The sequence below is a fragment of the Callorhinus ursinus genome, unplaced genomic scaffold (genome assembly GCF_003265705.2).
Source record: "Callorhinus ursinus isolate GAN/ISIS: 27379988/994484 unplaced genomic scaffold, GSC_fseal_2.0 scaffold21, whole genome shotgun sequence".
Taxonomy (NCBI): Eukaryota; Metazoa; Chordata; class Mammalia; order Carnivora; family Otariidae; genus Callorhinus; species Callorhinus ursinus.
In genome coordinates, this window is record NW_027397083.1 from 16,959,694 (window position 1) to 16,976,856 (window position 17,163).

General features: G+C 40.2%; 1 protein-coding gene across 1 annotated transcript in view; it reads left to right on the top strand.

The window, feature by feature from the left end:
• The window catches only part of LOC112828965 (uncharacterized), a 178,364-nt gene that overhangs the window by 74,862 nt on the left and 86,339 nt on the right, over window positions 1-17,163 (top strand). The window contains exon 2 of the mRNA XM_073904909.1: window positions 8,241-8,486. Within this exon, the coding sequence (XP_073761010.1) occupies window positions 8,269-8,486 (218 nt within the window). The 5' untranslated portion in view covers window positions 8,241-8,268. The remainder of the gene's footprint in view (window positions 1-8,240; window positions 8,487-17,163) is intronic.

The following is a 17,163-nucleotide window of genomic DNA, read 5'->3' on the forward strand; positions in this document are numbered from 1 at the left end:
TATCTTTTTTTTTTCTTGTGTCACTTTTGGTAAGTTAGTATTTTAAAAAAAAGGTATCTGTCCATGTCATCAAAATTATCAAATTTATTGGTCTAAAGTTATTTATAATGTCTCTTATCTTTTTAATGCCTGTAAGATCTGTAGTGATGTTCTTTTTTCCTTTTATAGTATTACTAGCATTTTATCAATTTTTTTTTTTATTTAAAGAGCCAACTTTTAGTTTTGTTGTATTCCTCTATTGCATGGATTGGCAAAATATGGCTCCTGGTCAAATCTACCCATCACTTGTTTTTGTAACTATAGTTTTATTGGAATACAGCTAAATCCATTCACTTACATATCGTCTGTGCTTGCTTTTGTACTACAGTGGCAGTGTTGAATAGTGGTGAAAATCATGTAGTCCACAAGGTCTGAAATATTTACCCTTTGTCCCTTTACAGAAAAAGTTTAATGACCTGTGCCCTACTTTTTTTCTTTTTAAATTAATTTTTGCCCTTATCTTTTATTGTTGCTCTTATACTTTCTTTGAGTTTCATTTGCTGTTCCTTTTCACGCTTCTTGAGATGGATCCTTAGGTCATTGATTTTCATCCTTAGATTTTCATTTAACTGTTAATATTTTCTCTAAGTACAGATGAGCTGTAGCCCACAAGTTTTTATATATCATATTTGCATTATTACTCATTGAAAATGTTTTATTATTTCTATTGTTATTTCTTAGTTAACTCATAGGTTTACAACTTTATTAATTGATTTTCAGGTATTTAAGGATTTCCAAAGTTTTTTCCTTGTTATTGATTTTTAGATTAATTCCACTGTAGTGAGAGAGCATACTCTGATTTTATTTTATTTTTTTTAAGATTTTATTTATTTATTTGAGAGAGAGAATGAGAGATAGAGAGCACGAGAGGGAAGAGGGTCAGAGGGAGAAGCAGACTCCCTGCTGAGCAGGGAGCCCGATGTGGGACTCGATCCTGGGACTCCAGGATCATGACCTGAGCCGAAGGCAGTCGCTTTAACCAATGGAGCCACCCAGGCGCCCAGCATACTCTGATTTTAATTCTTTGAAATTTGTTGAGACGTGTTTTATGGCCTGGTATATGTTTTATTTTGGTAACTGTTCCATAGATACTTGAAAATAAGGTATATCCTGTAATCATTGGGTGCTTTTTTAAGTTTGTTAATCATGTTGTTTTAATTTTCTATATTTTACCTAATTTATTTTCTGCTTGTTCTTTTAGCTACTGAGAGACGTGTGTTAAAGCTGCCCACTGGGTTTGGGAATTTGTCTGTTACTCCTTTGGTTTTGTTAGCTTTTGCTACATGTGAGACTATATTATGAGATCTTCACGTTGAATTGACCTTCTATCTTTACCAAAAGTTTTTCTTTATATGTAGTAATACTTCTTGCCTTAAAATCTATTTTGTCTGTTTTTAGTACATTTATACCAGCCTTTTTTGGGGTTAATGTTTGTATGTTTTCCATCTCTTTCCTCTCAGCTTTTCTGTGTCCTTACATTTAAGTAATGTGTAGTTGGGTTTAAAAAAAATCCATTTTGACAGTCTTTGTCTATTATTTGGAGTATTCAGTTACAACTAATGTAATTATTGTTATTTTTTTTCTCAAGTCTACTACCTTACTTTGTTTTTTGTTTGTCTCATCTGTGTTTTGGTCATTTCACCTTACATATTTCCTTCTTTGGATTTGAAGATTTTTTTTATTGCTTAGTTTTCCTTTTGCTAATTAAATATTCATTTTCTGTTATTTTTGTGATTATTCTAGAGGTTACAGCATGCATCCTGGACTTACAGTCAACCTCAAATTAGGATTGTTACCACTTACTGAAGAATACAAGGACCTTAGAACACTATAAGTGAATTTACTATCCCTTTGCTACTGCTGTGGAATATATTAAATATCTATATATTTATATTATATATATTAAATGCCATAAGATATTATTAATATTATTATTTAAGGAGTCAGTATTAATTTAAATTTACCCACTTATTTACCCTTTCCACTCCTCTTCATTCTTTTCTGTATTATTATGCTTTCATTGAGGATCATTTTCCTCCTGCTTAAAGAGTATCCTTCTGCATTTCCTTTCGTGTAGATCTGCTGGGATGAATTCTCTCAGGTTTTGTTAAAATGGCTATTTATTTGGATTTCAATTTTGAAGGATATTTTCTCTATGTGTAGAATTCTAGCTTTGCAGTTCTTTACTTTAAGAGCTTTCAAGGTGCCATTTTCTGTTTTCCATTGTTTCCATCAAATAAGTCTGCCTATTGTTGTTGCTTTGAAGGTAAAATGTCTTTTTTTCTTCAAGATTCTCTTCGTCTTTGTCTTTGGTTTTCGGCAGTTTTGTTCTGGTTGCTTTTCTTTAATTTAACCAACTTGGAGTCATAATGATTCTTGGACCTGTGGCTCCAGATCTTTCAGCCTGGGAAAACTTTCTGTCAGTATGTCTTCAAATATTGCTTCTTATCCATTATCTGCCTCCTGTTTATCTAGAACTTTAATTACAACAGTTATGTCACTTAAAAAAAAAGTGCTATCCTATATGTGTCAGTTATGCTTGTTTGTATTTTAAATCTTTTTATCTATTTGTGCTTCAAACTTAATATTTAAACTGACCTATATTCCAGTTAATTAATTTTTTCTTCTACTGTGACTAATCTGTTGTTTAACCTATCTACTGAATTCATAATATAATGATTATATTTCATAGATTCCATTGCTCTGGTAAAATAGTTTTTTAAAATCTGTTTTTGAACGTATGAATAATAGTTTTGGGGGACAACTTTAATTTTTTTTAATTTCAAATTTACAGAAAACTTGTAGGAATGGTGGAAAGCATTACTGTATATCTTCTACCAAGAGTCACAATGTGTTACATTTTTTTTTCCCATTTACCTTATCATCCTTTCCTCCATGCACAGGTGTTCTCCCCTGCTACATTCACACACATTATTTCTTTCTGAACCATTTGACAGGATGTTGCAGATGTCATGCTTCTTAATTCCTAAATTCTTCAGTTGAGTTTACTAAAAACAAGGAATTCATCTTACATAACCACAGTACAACTATCAAAATTAGGAAGTTTAATATTGATATAATACTATTGTGTGATCTACCATCTAATTTCAAATTTTTATCAGTTCTTGCAATAATGTCCCTTATAGCTCCATTTTTTTCCCAGTCCAGTATGTGATCTAGGATCATGCCTTACAATTAGTTGTCAGGGATATTTAGTCTCTTTTAATTAAAATAATTCTTCCACCCTTATTTGTCTTTCATGATCTTAGTATTTTTTTAAGAATATAGAACAATTACTTTGTAGAATTTTCTTCAATTTTGGTTTTTCTGATGTTCCATCATGATTAGATTCAGATAATGCATTGTTGCCAGAAATAACACAGAAGTGATATTGTGTCTGTCTCAGTCTGTTGGTTTGTTATTGGTGTTATTGACTTGGATAACTTGGTAAAATCATACTGTCTTTGTGTGTGATCCACCATAAAGCTACTGTTATTGATTTGTAATGAGTAAGTAATTTGTGGGAGAAATATTTGGGGACCATATAAATATTATGCTCCTCACCAAACTTGTGCCTAGTGTATTTTAGCATTCATCAGTGATTCTTGACTGGATCAGTTATTACTATGATATTTGCAAAATGATGATTTTCTAAATCTATTATCCCTTCTACATTTATTACTTGGCATACTTAGGGAAAGAATAACTTTTCCTTCGACCCCGTTTATTAATTTTGCAGACTTAAGAATTCTTATTTAATTGAGAAGGTTATAATCCATCAATCTAATTTTTTCTTTTAGAAAGAGAGTTGTGGGGACAGAAGGAGAGAGAGGGAGAGAATCCCAAGCAGGCTCCACACCCAGTGTGGAGCCCAGTGTGGGGCTCGATCTCACAACCCTGAGATTGTGACCCAAGCTGAAATCAAGAGTCAGATGCCCAAGTGACTGACCACCCAGGCACCCCCTCTTGATCTCATTTTTAAATCTAATGCTCAAATAGTCCAGATGTGGCCATTTCAAACCCCCTTAGGCAGGCTCTTAGGGACTTTTGCCATAAGAACTTTCTTTACTTGCTGGCACAACAAGATGTGCCACAACAGGATCATCTTTTATTTTATCTGCCCCAGCATTGGAATCAGTCATTTCTTTAAGGCGTCCTCCTTTCTTTTAGTGGAGAAAGGTGTTTAGAACCTAAGATCTGGACACTTCAATATGATCATTTTGCTACTAGAGTGTCATTGTGCCTAGGCTCAGTGGAGATAAGAAACCTCTATTTCTGTCTCTAATCTGTGAATTCATATTGATACTCCAAAATTTCATCTAACACCAGAAGGTTCATCTTAGTTTTTCCCCTTCCTATTTGTAAATCCTTTCTCCAAGTGAGAAACCTGGCTCACATTTTCCTCGGCATATCTACCCATTTTCCCAGTCTTAGGTTCACAGAAAGCAGTTCCAGAATTGCTAATCCTACCACTATAAAAAACATGTGCACTAACCAGTGTTTAGTATTTGTTAAAAGATTTTTGTCTTTAGACTGAGGGTATATAGTCAAAACTCTGTATTCAAAAGTAATTATTTTTCCCTTCAGTGTGATTGTTACTCATTTGAAATATAGTTGGACTCTTTTGTTTCTGTTTATATTCCATTTTATATTTCTTTTCCTTCCATCATTGTTAACTTCATCGTCATCATCATCATCATCATCTTGTGTGAGTATGTAAAACATTAACATGGTCCCCAAACCCAAAATTACACAAAAAGCTATATTCCCCTTTTTCACCCCACCCACCTTGTTAATGCACCCTCATTAGTTTCAGGTTCAACCTTCCTTATTTTCCTTTTGTAAATATAAATAAATAATTATCTTATTAAAGCATTAGCCTGAGCGTAGGCATCAAATTTAACACATCTCGTAGCCTGCTGGAAAACTCTCTGGGGATGGAGACTGGCTGGTGCCATCTTTACGCTGTCCCTTTGCCGTGCTCTAGAGTACCAACATTTCCTGGAAGGGAGCTTTTACCTGTTTGGTGCCCTGGTTTTTGCAGCTGCTGCCCAGAGGACACCCCTTGAGCCCCTGGCTCTAGTAGCCGGGGATGGGGTAGGGGCTTGCATCCCTGGATCCCAGGAGACTATGACAGTCGGAGAGGCAGTTCTTGGCAGGGTGCCACCCCCAAGGTATTGCGCAGATAGCAGACGGAAGCACACCCTCCAGTCCTGTGAAGTAGGCCTTTGTGCCTGGGCTGGAGCTGTGGTCTGAGGAGCAGGCTTCAGGTTTGTCAGACATCTAGTGGCCTGTAGAGCTGCTTTCGAGGAACATAGGCTGTGGATACCATCTGGGTGCTCTCCCTCTGCCTTGCTCCAGCTAGCCTGTATCTCCCAAAAAAGAGCCTATTTTCTCTTCTTTCTTATACAAAAGTAGCATAATATATATGCTTTCTCGCCCTTTGCTTATTTTGACTGACTGCAAATACATCCTGGAAATCATTCCTTATCACACCTTCTTTAGTTTTTATTTACAGCTCTATAGTATACCATCGTGTGAATGTACCACAGTTTATTCAACCAATCCTCTGTGTTTGTTTTCCCCCAGTATTTTTTCAATAACAAATAGTGATGTTCCTTGTTCATATGTATTTTTGTATTCTTGAAGGTGTACCTTCAAAGTAAATTCTTAGATATGAGTCAAAAGGTAAACTCACTCGTGATTGCATTAGATATTGTCACATTCTCCTCCCATAGAGGTGGGGGACATTCCCACCAGCAGTGTGTAAGAGTGTCTCTTTCCTTATGGTCCTGTCAAGAGAATGTGCTGTCAAGCTTTGTATTTTTACCAAATTTCATCATTGAGAAACGGTAATGCAGCATAGTTATAATTTCTCATATTATGACCGAAGTCCATCTTTTCATATGTTTAAAGGTCATTTAAAAACATTTGTGAATTGTCTCTTTGTGACTTTCATTTCTTTTTCTGTTGGGTTTTTAAAACTCTTAACCCCCTCAGTTTTAGAGTTTTTTATGTATTAGGGATGGATATTAGCCCTTTATCTCTGATGTCTGGTAATTATGGTTATTTTAACATTTGTGTGAGCCTCTGAATCTCTTTATTGTCTTTTTTTTTTTTTAATACTTTTGGATTTTGGTCATTCGTTCCTCTTTACTGGTAGGCCTGGTTGGTTTTGACTGAATGCCAGACTTCGTGTATGAAACGTTGCAGAGGCTGTAGGTGGTATTTCCCTCTCGAGGTGATTTAGCTTCGGTAGGTAAGCTTGATCAAGGCTGATCAGTTTAAACTTTGTCCTCCCTGTAAGGGAGTAACCCTTCTCGAGTTGATTCTGAGAGTCTGGGGTCTTTGCTCTCCTCCTCAGCACCCCTGAAAGCTGTGTCCTCAGCACAGTGAGACTCCTATTTTCTCCTTAGGTTTTCAGCCTTGTAGTAGTTGCTTTCCACGGGTTTGTCTGTCTCCTCAGAGCACCTGCTGTGTGGGAGGCAGCAGATGCCCCGAGGGGACCCTGCACCTCCAGACTCACATCTCTGCAGCTCACCCTTCTCCAGGATGTTGGCCTATCACTTTTTGTCCCCTCTTCCAACATGACAAGACCACCAGGAGCTGTAGGCTGCTGCCGTCTTGCAGGCTTTATTCCCCACACGGTGAGCTGGCAAATACCCGGATGAGGAAGAGCATTGGCAAGTGCTGGGCTCCCTTGAATGTGTTCCCCTGTCCCCAAGGTTGCAGCCTGTAACGTCCTGCTGCCTTGATTATTTGCTCCTAGCTTCAAGCAGCTCTTCTTTTACATTTTATCTAGCTTTGATAGCGCTTCTCAAACAGAGGGGTTATTCTGATACTGGTTATTCTAACATAGCCGGTGGCATGAGTCATCTCTCCACTTAGCACATTTCATTGAATTTGTATGGAAATGAGAAAACACAGTCGAATCGACAAAGCATTTTAAAATCGACAAGGAAATTGGCCTGCACATACACCACTGGGGAGGGTAGAAGTTGGTACCACCTTTCTGGAGGGCACCGATTTATCTCAAAATCTTTAACAATTCATTTGCCCTTGGACTTAACAATTCTGCTTCATGGTGTTTACCCTAAGAAAATAATCGCAGATGTGTGGGAAGACTTATTTACAAAGATTCTAATCCCAGTCAATAAAATTAGAGTCAGAATCCTAAGTATGCAACAATAGAGGATTTGATAAATTGTCGTGCTTCAGTACAACGGAATTATTATGGAATTCAACATTACAAATGATGTAGAAGAATATGTACACATGATAATGATCTTTTGTTAAGCATAAGAGATAGTGACACGGCATGTGCAATATGGAATTTTGCATATATGCATTAAGAATGCATATACAGATACATGAATATAAGACTGGAATAATGAATATAACTGGTGTCATTGGGTTATTGGGTATCCCCCCTTTGTTATGCATATTTGATTTTTTCTCCATTTTTGGAAAGTTACTTTTGTTCCAAGAAAAAAATTCATAACCTTAAAAAAGCCCTGATAGTTAGTAGGCCCAGTTGATGATTTTTTCTGGCAAACATTTTATTTTATACTGGTTACCTGAGCTCTCTCTTTATGCCCTCGGTGGTGTTACAGATTTCGTCAGAAATGTACCCACCTCGGGGTGCCTGTGTGGTGCAGTCAGTTAAGTGTTGGACTTTCGGTTTTGGCTCAAATTGAGATCTCAGGGTCATGAGATTGAGCTCCGCCTCGGGCTCCACTCTCAGTGTGGAGTCTGCTTAAGACTTTCTCTCCCTCTGCCCCTACTCACCCTCTCAAATAAATAAATGAATGAATGAATGAATGAATGAATGAATAAATAAATAATAAATCTGAAAGGAGGGGAGGGAGGGAGGAAGGAAGGAATGTACCCGCCTTGAAAATACTTTGTGGTACAGAAGACCTCCATACAAATAGACTTTAAATTCCCACTAGTCAAATTCAAACGGAGGCTTCACTTGTTTCTGTCAGTGTTTGCGAAAGCCTTTTTAAGTAAGGAGTCTTTTTAAAAAAGTAAACAGATTTGTGACAAGGACTTGGATTATAAGGGAAGATTTACTTCCCAGGAGAAAAATCAAATTTCCTTTTGAAACCGATGGCCAAAACTGAATGAAATTGCTTTTGTAAACCTGAAATCACGATTTCAGCAAACCGTCCTTATCCCTTGTTGCGTTCTTCTGGAAGGTCCGCTCCAAGACAGCAATCACCAGCCATGACCTGTTGGGGTTCAAGGTTGCTTCCTGGGAATCTCCGTTCCTTGGGCACATCACCAAAGAGCCAGAGAGTGGCGGATTGTCATCGACACCATGAGGCCTATGGGTACTTCCTACCCATCCAGACGAGATGGCAGGACAACGACCAGTATGGCCACGTGAACAATGCCGTGTACTACAGCTACTTTGACACTATTATCAACCACTACCTGATCAGGTAGGTTTGGCTTCTGAGCCCCATGTCCTTCTGTCATTCCTCTGGCACGCCCTTTGCTGGGAGTTCATGCAGGGCATGATGGGAAGAGATTCCTTCCATTTGCTTCTGCGAGGGCACCTTTTTGTGGAGCCCGCTGAAAGGTGATTCAACAGGGGAACAGGAGGACCGTCACGTGAGTGAGGAAGTGTCACCCTGCTGCTTCTGCAGTGTCAGGTCTTCGTGTATCTTGGTCCTTTGCGCTAAATTGGCGGCAAATGTGCAGGCTTTGAATCTCAGATGAGCATCTCCACAAAAAAACCACATCTATTTAAACTTGAGCAGACAATAACATCAGCCCTCGGGCCTTTTTGTGAGAAAAGCAGCTGCTTCCGCCAAACAGCACATAAGGGGGAAGGAGAGAGTAAGAATATAAAGATGTTGTTATAGCCTCTGAATGCAATGATGACATGATTGCCTTTTGATGTGTGCTTGCAAGGTGGTTAGTATATATTTGGTTAGTATAATTCTCAGTATGAAATTTGTATTGTAAAAAGAAAAAAAGAAAGATTGTGTCGTATAGACAGATCTGAGTAAATCCTACCGGCACTTTGCATTAGCTGTGTAATTTTGATCAAGTTATTTAACCATATTGAGTCTCCTATAAAAATAACTACATCTATTGAGAGCTTTCTCTGTGTCTAGCACTGTGAAGCATTTTATACTTTTTAAAGACTTTTTAAATTGAGGTATAACTGACACATAATATCATACTTGTTTGAGGTGTACAATGTAATGACTCGATATTTGTATACACTGTGATCACCACACTAAGTCTGTTACTATCCATCACCATGCAAAGTTACAAAGCCTTGCTTTTTTTCTTGTGATGAAAACTTTTAAGATTTACTCTTCTAGCAACTTTCAAATGTGCATGACAATACTATTGACCAGAGTCACCGTGCTGTGCATTACACCCCCATGACTTATTTCTTTTATAACTGGAAGCTTATACCTCTTGACCCCCTTCACCCATTTTGCTCACCCTCCAGCCCCTCTCCCTGTGGCACCACCACTCTTTTCTCTGTATCTATGAGTTTCATTTTGGTTTTAGATTCCACATATAAGTGAGTTCATATGGCATTTGTCTTTCTCTGTCTGACTTAATTTCACTCATCATAATACCCTCAAGGTCCATCCATGTTGTTGCAAATGCAAGGTTTCATTATTTTTTATGGCTGAGTAATATTCCATTTTGTATTTATACAATATAGATATATATCTATATATAGATATACTTCATTTTCTTTATCCATTCATCCATCAATGCATATTACGTTTTTTCCATACCCTGGTTATTGTAAATAATACTGCAATGAACATAGGGATGCATGTATCTTTTCAAATTAGTGTTTTCATTTAATTCGGCTAAATACCCAGAGGTGGAATCATATGGTATTTCCATTTTTAATTTTTTGAGGAACTTCCATACTGTTTTCCATGGTGGCTACACCAATTTTACATCCCTACCAACAGTGCACAAAGGTTCCCTTTTTTCCACCTCCTTGCCAAAAGTTGTTATTCTTTGTCTTTTTGAAATAGCCGTTCTAATAGATATGAGGTGATATCTCATTGTGGTTGTGATTTGCATTTTTCCCTGATGAGGAGTGATATTGAGCATCACATGTTTTCATGGTCTGTTGGCCATCTATATGTCTTGTTTGGAAAAGTAGCTATTCAGATCCTCTGCCCATTTTTTAATTGGAGTGTTTGCTTTTTTGCTATTGATTTGTATAAGTTTTTTTTATGTATTTTGGATGTTAACCCCTTATCAGATATATGACTTGCAGATATTTTGTCCCTTTCAGTATGTTGCCTTTTCATTTTGTTGACAGTTTCTTGTGCTGTGCAGAATCCTTTTAGTTTGATGTAATCCCACTTGTTTATTTTTGCTTTTGTTGCCTTTGTTTTTGGAGTCAGATCCAAAATATCACCAAGAGCAATGTCATGGAGTTTACCCCATACATTTTCTTCTAGGAATTTTATGGTTTCAGGTCTTATATTCAGATTTAATCCATTTTGACTTAATTTTTGCATATGGTATAAGATAGTAGACTAGTTTCATTCATTTGCTTGTGGCTGTCCAGTTTTCTCAAAACCGTTTATGAAAGAGACTATCCTTTCCCCATTGTATATTGTTGCCTTCTTTGTTGTAAATTAATTGACCAACTGTGCATGGGTTTATTTCTGATCTGTCTATTCTATTCCATTGATCTAGGTGTCTGTTTTTTATGCCAGTACCATACTGTTTTGATTATGATAGCTTTGTAATATAGTTTGATATCTACAGCTTTGTTTTTCTTTCTCAAGATTTCTTTGTCTATTTAGGGTCTTTTGTGGTTCCATACAAATGTTAGGATTGTTCTCTATCTCTGTGAAAAATGCCACTGGGATTTTGATAGGGATTGCATTGAAGCAACCTTATTCAGTCAGTGACTGGTGGGAGTTTGTGTATAAATACCCCAGCTTCCTCACCTCTTGGATGAGATAACTGTGAGCCACCCACTTTACATAGGCTCCCAGCTTCTCCAGTGGGATTAAGCTCCAGTTCCCAGATTGGTAGTTTTTTTTTTTAATTGAGTTAAAATTTATATAACATAAAATCTACAATTTTAACGATTTTGAAGTGTACGAGCAGTCACTTTCATTTCCCCTCTCCTCCCTTCCCTTGGTAACCATGAATCTACTTTCTGTCTCTATAGATTTGCCAGTTCTAGACATGTCGTATAAATGGAATCATACAATATGTGGGCTTTTGTGTCTGTCTTCTTTCACTTAGCAAGATGTTTTCTAGGTTGATCCATGTTGTAGCCTCTATTATACTTCATTCCTTTCTATGGCTGGATAGTACTCAATTGTATGGCTATGCCACATTTTGTTTATTCATTCATTGGTTGATAGACGTTTAGGTTGTTTCCACTTTTTGGCTTTTAAGAATAATCTCATCATGAGGGCTCCACCCTCATGACCTCATCTAAACCTAATTACCTTCCAAAGGCTCCATCTCCTAATACAGCCCTATTGGGGGTTATGATTTCAAAATATGAATTTTGTGGAGAATATAGTCATGCAGTCCATAACATGGCATGTTTGTGGCTTTTGAATATCTCTCATTTATGAATCTTGGAAGTCGATGTGTAGGTAATGATGATTGAGTCCTTTATCCATTGAGGATTGTGTCTGTGTGGTCCCAATTTGTTTGAAACTGTTTCACACAAGACCTGTGTCTGCTAGTTTGGAGGGGGTGGGGGAGGGGCTAGCAGCATGTAAAGAAGAATTCCTGACAGAACAGAGTGTCCTTTCTCACTTAGGGGTCTCCAGATATTACGCATTTGCTCCAAAATTGTGAAAATACCCCTGCCACTATGTACAGGGACTTCCTAGTCATGACATACTTTTTCTTGGAGATCTGAGGATGGTCTAAGAGATGGTTCACTGACTGTCAGAAGCCAAACCAGCACCACATAAAGGTGTGAGAACATGGGGAAGACCAGCTGAGGGGAGCCCACCTTGTCTCATCAGTGTGAGGTAATATGAGGAAGGGCAGCTGGTCCAGCCAAAGCAACGCATCCCAGGCTGGCTGGCACACTCACCTCCTTTCACCTGGCTCTCTATGGATGGGCAGTGCTGGACGTGCACCAAACACCCATGGGATAGTCAATGAGCAACATCCCCATCTAGAACATTCTGTCTTTGAGGGGGATTTTTCTGTAGGAGAGGGGACTAGGGAGTTGTGGAAGGCATGGTGGGGGAGGCTGAGAGAGACAGCGGAAGAGGCTGCAGCCTGCCCAAAGTTCCCATCACTTTGACACGCGGAAGGGGTTAAGTCATTCTTGAACAGTTTATCGCTCATCAATTGTAATTAAATATGTTTATATTAAATTATGTTCTGTAATTAATGTAAAATCCTTTAGCCTGTGCTGTTATTAGAACCAGATGCTGAAGTACCAACAATATTTCAACATGACTGTGCTGCCTCGCCAGCTGTCTGACTGTAATTACTTTAATCTCAGCTTGTTATCTAATTATCACCTTTGTAAAGGGAAAAGCACTCTCTAATGCTTACTGATTGTTTCAGAGGATGAGGAGGAGCGGGGAACAGCTGTCAGAGGTCGTGGGCCCTGCTTATCACAAGGAAGGAACTTATCCTGAAGCCTATTCAGGGCAAAACTGCTGGGGGAAAAAAAAAAAAGCCATCCCGGTGGGAACCGAGGCCTAGCCCGTGGGGGAGGGGGGCAGTTGGTACGGTGGTGAAGGGTGCGGCCCCTCCTTTGCACATACTGTCCTGTGACACCTGCCTCTTCCAGGGATGGCTGGTTACTCACTCTGTATTACCCACTCTGTGTGACTCTGTTGCTTCGTCCATCACCTGGAGACGGTCACAGTGCTAGAGTCTCCCTCAGAGAACAGTTGGGAAGATGCAGGGAGATAATGCACATGATGAAGCCCTCAGCACAGTGTTTGACAAGATGCACATACTCAGTAAATGTTAACCCTTCTTCTTCCTTTTTTTAAAACACATTTATTTATTTATTTGTTTATCTATCTATTTATTTATTTATTTATTTGATGTAGTGTTCCATGATTCATTGTTTGCATATAACACCCAGTGCTCCATGCAGTACGTGCCCTCTTTAATACCCATCACCAGGTTAATCCATCCCCCTACCTCCTCCCCTCTAGAACCCTCAGTTTGTTTCTCAGAGTCCATAGTCTCTCGTGGTTCATTTCCCCCTCCGATTTCTCCCCCTTCATTCTTCCCTTCCTACCATCTTTTTTTTTTTTTTTTAACATATAATGTATTATTTGTTTCAGAGGTACAGGTCTGTGATTCATCAATCTCGCCTTCTTCTTCCTTTAAAAAAAAACTCACTGCTGGTTTTCTCCATCTTAGCTTTTATAGCCAAATCTGAAACAATTGAAAATGGATATCTACATGTCAGCAACTTGGTATTATCAGGTTGTTTTCCAAATTATGTTTAAGTTCTGTCCTTTGGGGACTGAAATTTACCTTTTCATTGCTTTTTCAGAAATGGTTCACCAAATCAGTCAAGAGTATAAATAAGTATTGTCAGGGAAATCTGGGAGCTCTTAAGGGGTATAAACTGGTTTGGTGTATCTTTCAGGACTTTGTGTATACATTTGCATGTCAGCAGTTGATGTGGTTAACTGTAGTTCATTCCAGAATGATCATTAAAGTATATTCCCTTAAGATGTTTTTTAAGCTTTTAATATCCTCCCATGCTTTACCTCTCAGGAGCGGCACTCCCATCAGAGGGGAGTTGGCACCACTCCCCCGCCTTGAAAATAGCACGTCCATCTCCCTCATTAGACTGTGAGCTCCTCAAGGGCAGGCGATACCTTCGTCACATATCTATACCGAGTATATTACCTTGCCGGGCACATATTTGGTTCTCAGTGAGTGTTCCCTGAAAGGGCTATGCAAAATAACTCATTGTCAGACCATGCGGGTTCGCCCGGGGTTTTTTCTTTCCCAAAGGTATGAAGAAGCACCCCTCCCGGGGCTGTGCAGTAGGTCTATCTCTCATGATTGTTCTTGCCCCCTCATTGTTGCCTCGTCCTCATATTGGGAAACTGCAGAGCAGGCCTGTGGGGGAGACCTGTCAGAGCTCCCAGTGGGGTCTGACGGTAATGGTGATGAGTCAGCTGTGTCTGGGGCAAGAGGCCACAGCCAGCCTACTCCGGGGCACGCAACCCGAGGAGGGCAAAGCAATGGATCTCTAATGGCAGGAATGCCCAGCTGCAAAGGGGGCTGCTTTATGAGCAGGGGCTCCCACTGATCATCAGAAGAGCATAAGCGTTATGAAGTTCATGTAAACTCCCTTCAGTAGAAGGTATAAACCAGGCTCTGGAGTCACTCTTTGTTAGAGTGTCTTTGCCTATTGAAGGAAATATCTCCAAATGAGAGAAATAGCCCAGCAATGGTTTCCTGAAGGAAATGTCTGCCTGTAGTCTCATCTCCCATCACTTTCCTCGCGGTTCTTTTCTCTTGGGCAACAGCAAGCTGCCTATGATTCCTTCTCAGCAGCTTGCTGAGGCTCAGCCCTGCCTTTGGTCCACCTGTTGCCCCTTCCTGACATGCCCTTGCTCCCGTTCTTCAACGCTCTGGCTCTTCCCAGCTTTTGGTGATCATCCCACCGCCACCTGTCAAGTAGACTATGTGCCCATTCTCTCCATTCCCATAGGCTCCTGGATTTTCTATGTCAGAGATCCACAAACTTCAGTAAATAGCCAGCTACTAAATATGTTAGGCTTGGTTGGCCATGGGTCTCTGTTGCAACTACTCGGCTCTGCTGTTGTAGTGGGAAAACAGCCATAGGTAACATGTCAATGAACATGTGGCTGTGTTCAAATAAAACTTCCTGGTAGCTCCCTACTTACTCGACTTTCTCTGTGCTCTTGTGTTTTTATAGCTTGAGTCATTGTACCAGCTACTCGGTCATAGATTGTTAATCTACTGTTACTGAATTGTTCCTCTTGTAATGACCTGTCACCCTAATCTGAACTCCTCAAGCTAGGAACTTTAGTGTCTTCACCTTGATTTACCCCCAAAGCAGAGCTGAGACAAGATCTTGCCTACAAGTAGTTTGCTTTAGAAATCGATCCCAAGGAACAAGAGTGGGGACCTAGGATGTATGAATGAAAAGAAGGAAAGACAGTCCAGTGGGCCACAGTGGCTGAATTCCACTGGGGATCCCTGAGGAGCTGTGTAGAACGGGCCTCGGAATTGTCTGCCCAGGGGAGCCTGGGTGGCTCAGTCGTTAAGCGTCTGCCTTTGGCTCAGGTCATGATCCCAGGGTCCTGGGATCAAGCCCCGCATCAGGCTCCCTGCTCCACGGGAAGCCTGCTTCTCCCCCTCCCTCTCTCCCTGCTTGTGTTCCCTCTCTTGCTGTGTATCTTGCTGTCAAATAAATAAAATTAAAAAAAAAAAATTGTCTGCCCATAGGGCAGAAATTGGGAGCCCTTATCTACTGGTTCCATCCCTCGTCAGTCAAGGCTTTCCGCACGCGGTGTTAGCTCCCTGATTTTTCCAAGTCTGTGCAGGTGTCAGAATCGTGGAGCAGATTCCTGCCACCTCCCATGAGGTTGGGGAAGAGACCCCAGGGAGGCAGAAGAGACTCTTCATGCTGCCGAGGCAGGGTGCTGTCAGGTCACTCCTCGGCATGGCCAGTTGCTGCAGCAAGGCTGGAGTAGAAAGGAAGCTTCGGGGGATGTGAGGCCACCTAGCAGAGGCATCCCACACATGTAACATACATTTCCTGTCACCTAGCACGGGGACTTGTGTGTGCCAAGGAGCACTGGCTAAGAGGGCGCATGCTGGTGCCTGACTGCCCACGTTTCAATCCTGGTTCCACTCCTTACTGAAGGTGTAACCCTAGGTAAACTCCTCATCGTCTCTGTTCCTCATTCCCTCATCCCCAAAGTGGCACTAATAGTACTTACGGCAGAGGCTGCTGTGGGGCTCAGAGTGCTTAGAAAAGGACCCGTGTCACGTGCTCAGCAGATGTTAGTTATTAATAGGCACTTAGTAAATACTAAAGAATTTTTAACAGTGGCCTTTTGTAAGTCAACGTGGCTATCTTTGCTTATTTATTTTTTTGGTTTTATTATGTGTCTTTATTCATTTATTGTATCTGTTAAAAAATGGAAAAGTGAAAGACAAATCAGTAGGGCCACATGTCTCCAAGAAAATGGGAGGAAATATATTTCTCTGAGGATGTGAAGAAATTTTCCTATGTGTTTTCTTTTTTAAGAAGATGTTTGTTATTAAAGTATAGGTGGCATACAATGTTACATTACTTCAGGTTATCTTTGCTTATTTTTGAAAATAAAATATATTCTTTCCAAATTGAACTTGAAATACCTTACCAAATAAGAAGCATAAAAATCATTCTTTTTTACTAGAAATAGAAAAATAAGAAGATAGAAGATAAGGAGGAAAAAGACCTAAAATAGCAACCTCATGCTGGTGTTTTATGAGATTATTGAGTATGATATTAATCTCTGAGCGTCCTGGCACCCAAGAAAACAGGAGAACAAGATGAGCCATGCAGTTCTTATTACCTGATAGAAGACAACATGGTATTTCTTCCAGAGAAACAGACTATTTTTTTCTCTCATATTAAATTCTAAAAGAAATTTAAAGGCGTTTCCCAAGCAGGCTTGACCTGTGCTCGGCGCATGTGGGTGCTCAATGAGTAAAAGAATAATGGGACGTGTTTTCAGTAGCAGATTTTGTAAGAGGCAGCATCCTGCTGCTGCTGACTGGCGTAAAAGAGGGACTGTACTGGTGAGGTTTGGGGCCGGGATGGAGGACAGAGGTCAGTGGGTCTGCCACTGGGGCGGGGTGGGGGGGCGGTTGGGGGCTTGAGGAGCAGCCGGTAGGTCTTTTTGGCTGCCCTCCTTGCTGACCCCCCACCAGCATTTACTGCTTCCTCTATCCCGTGGTCTCGTTCCTTACTCCCCACTTTGGGCTCAATGAGCAGACTCCGAGGTGCAGCTTCCCCCTGGGGGCAGGTGAGAACAGCCTTCCTGTGGCCCTCGGCCAGTGGCCAGCGCCAGGCTGCTCTGCTGGGGAGGCCTTGAGCTGCCCCAGGCAGGCAGGCATCCTGCGGGGCTC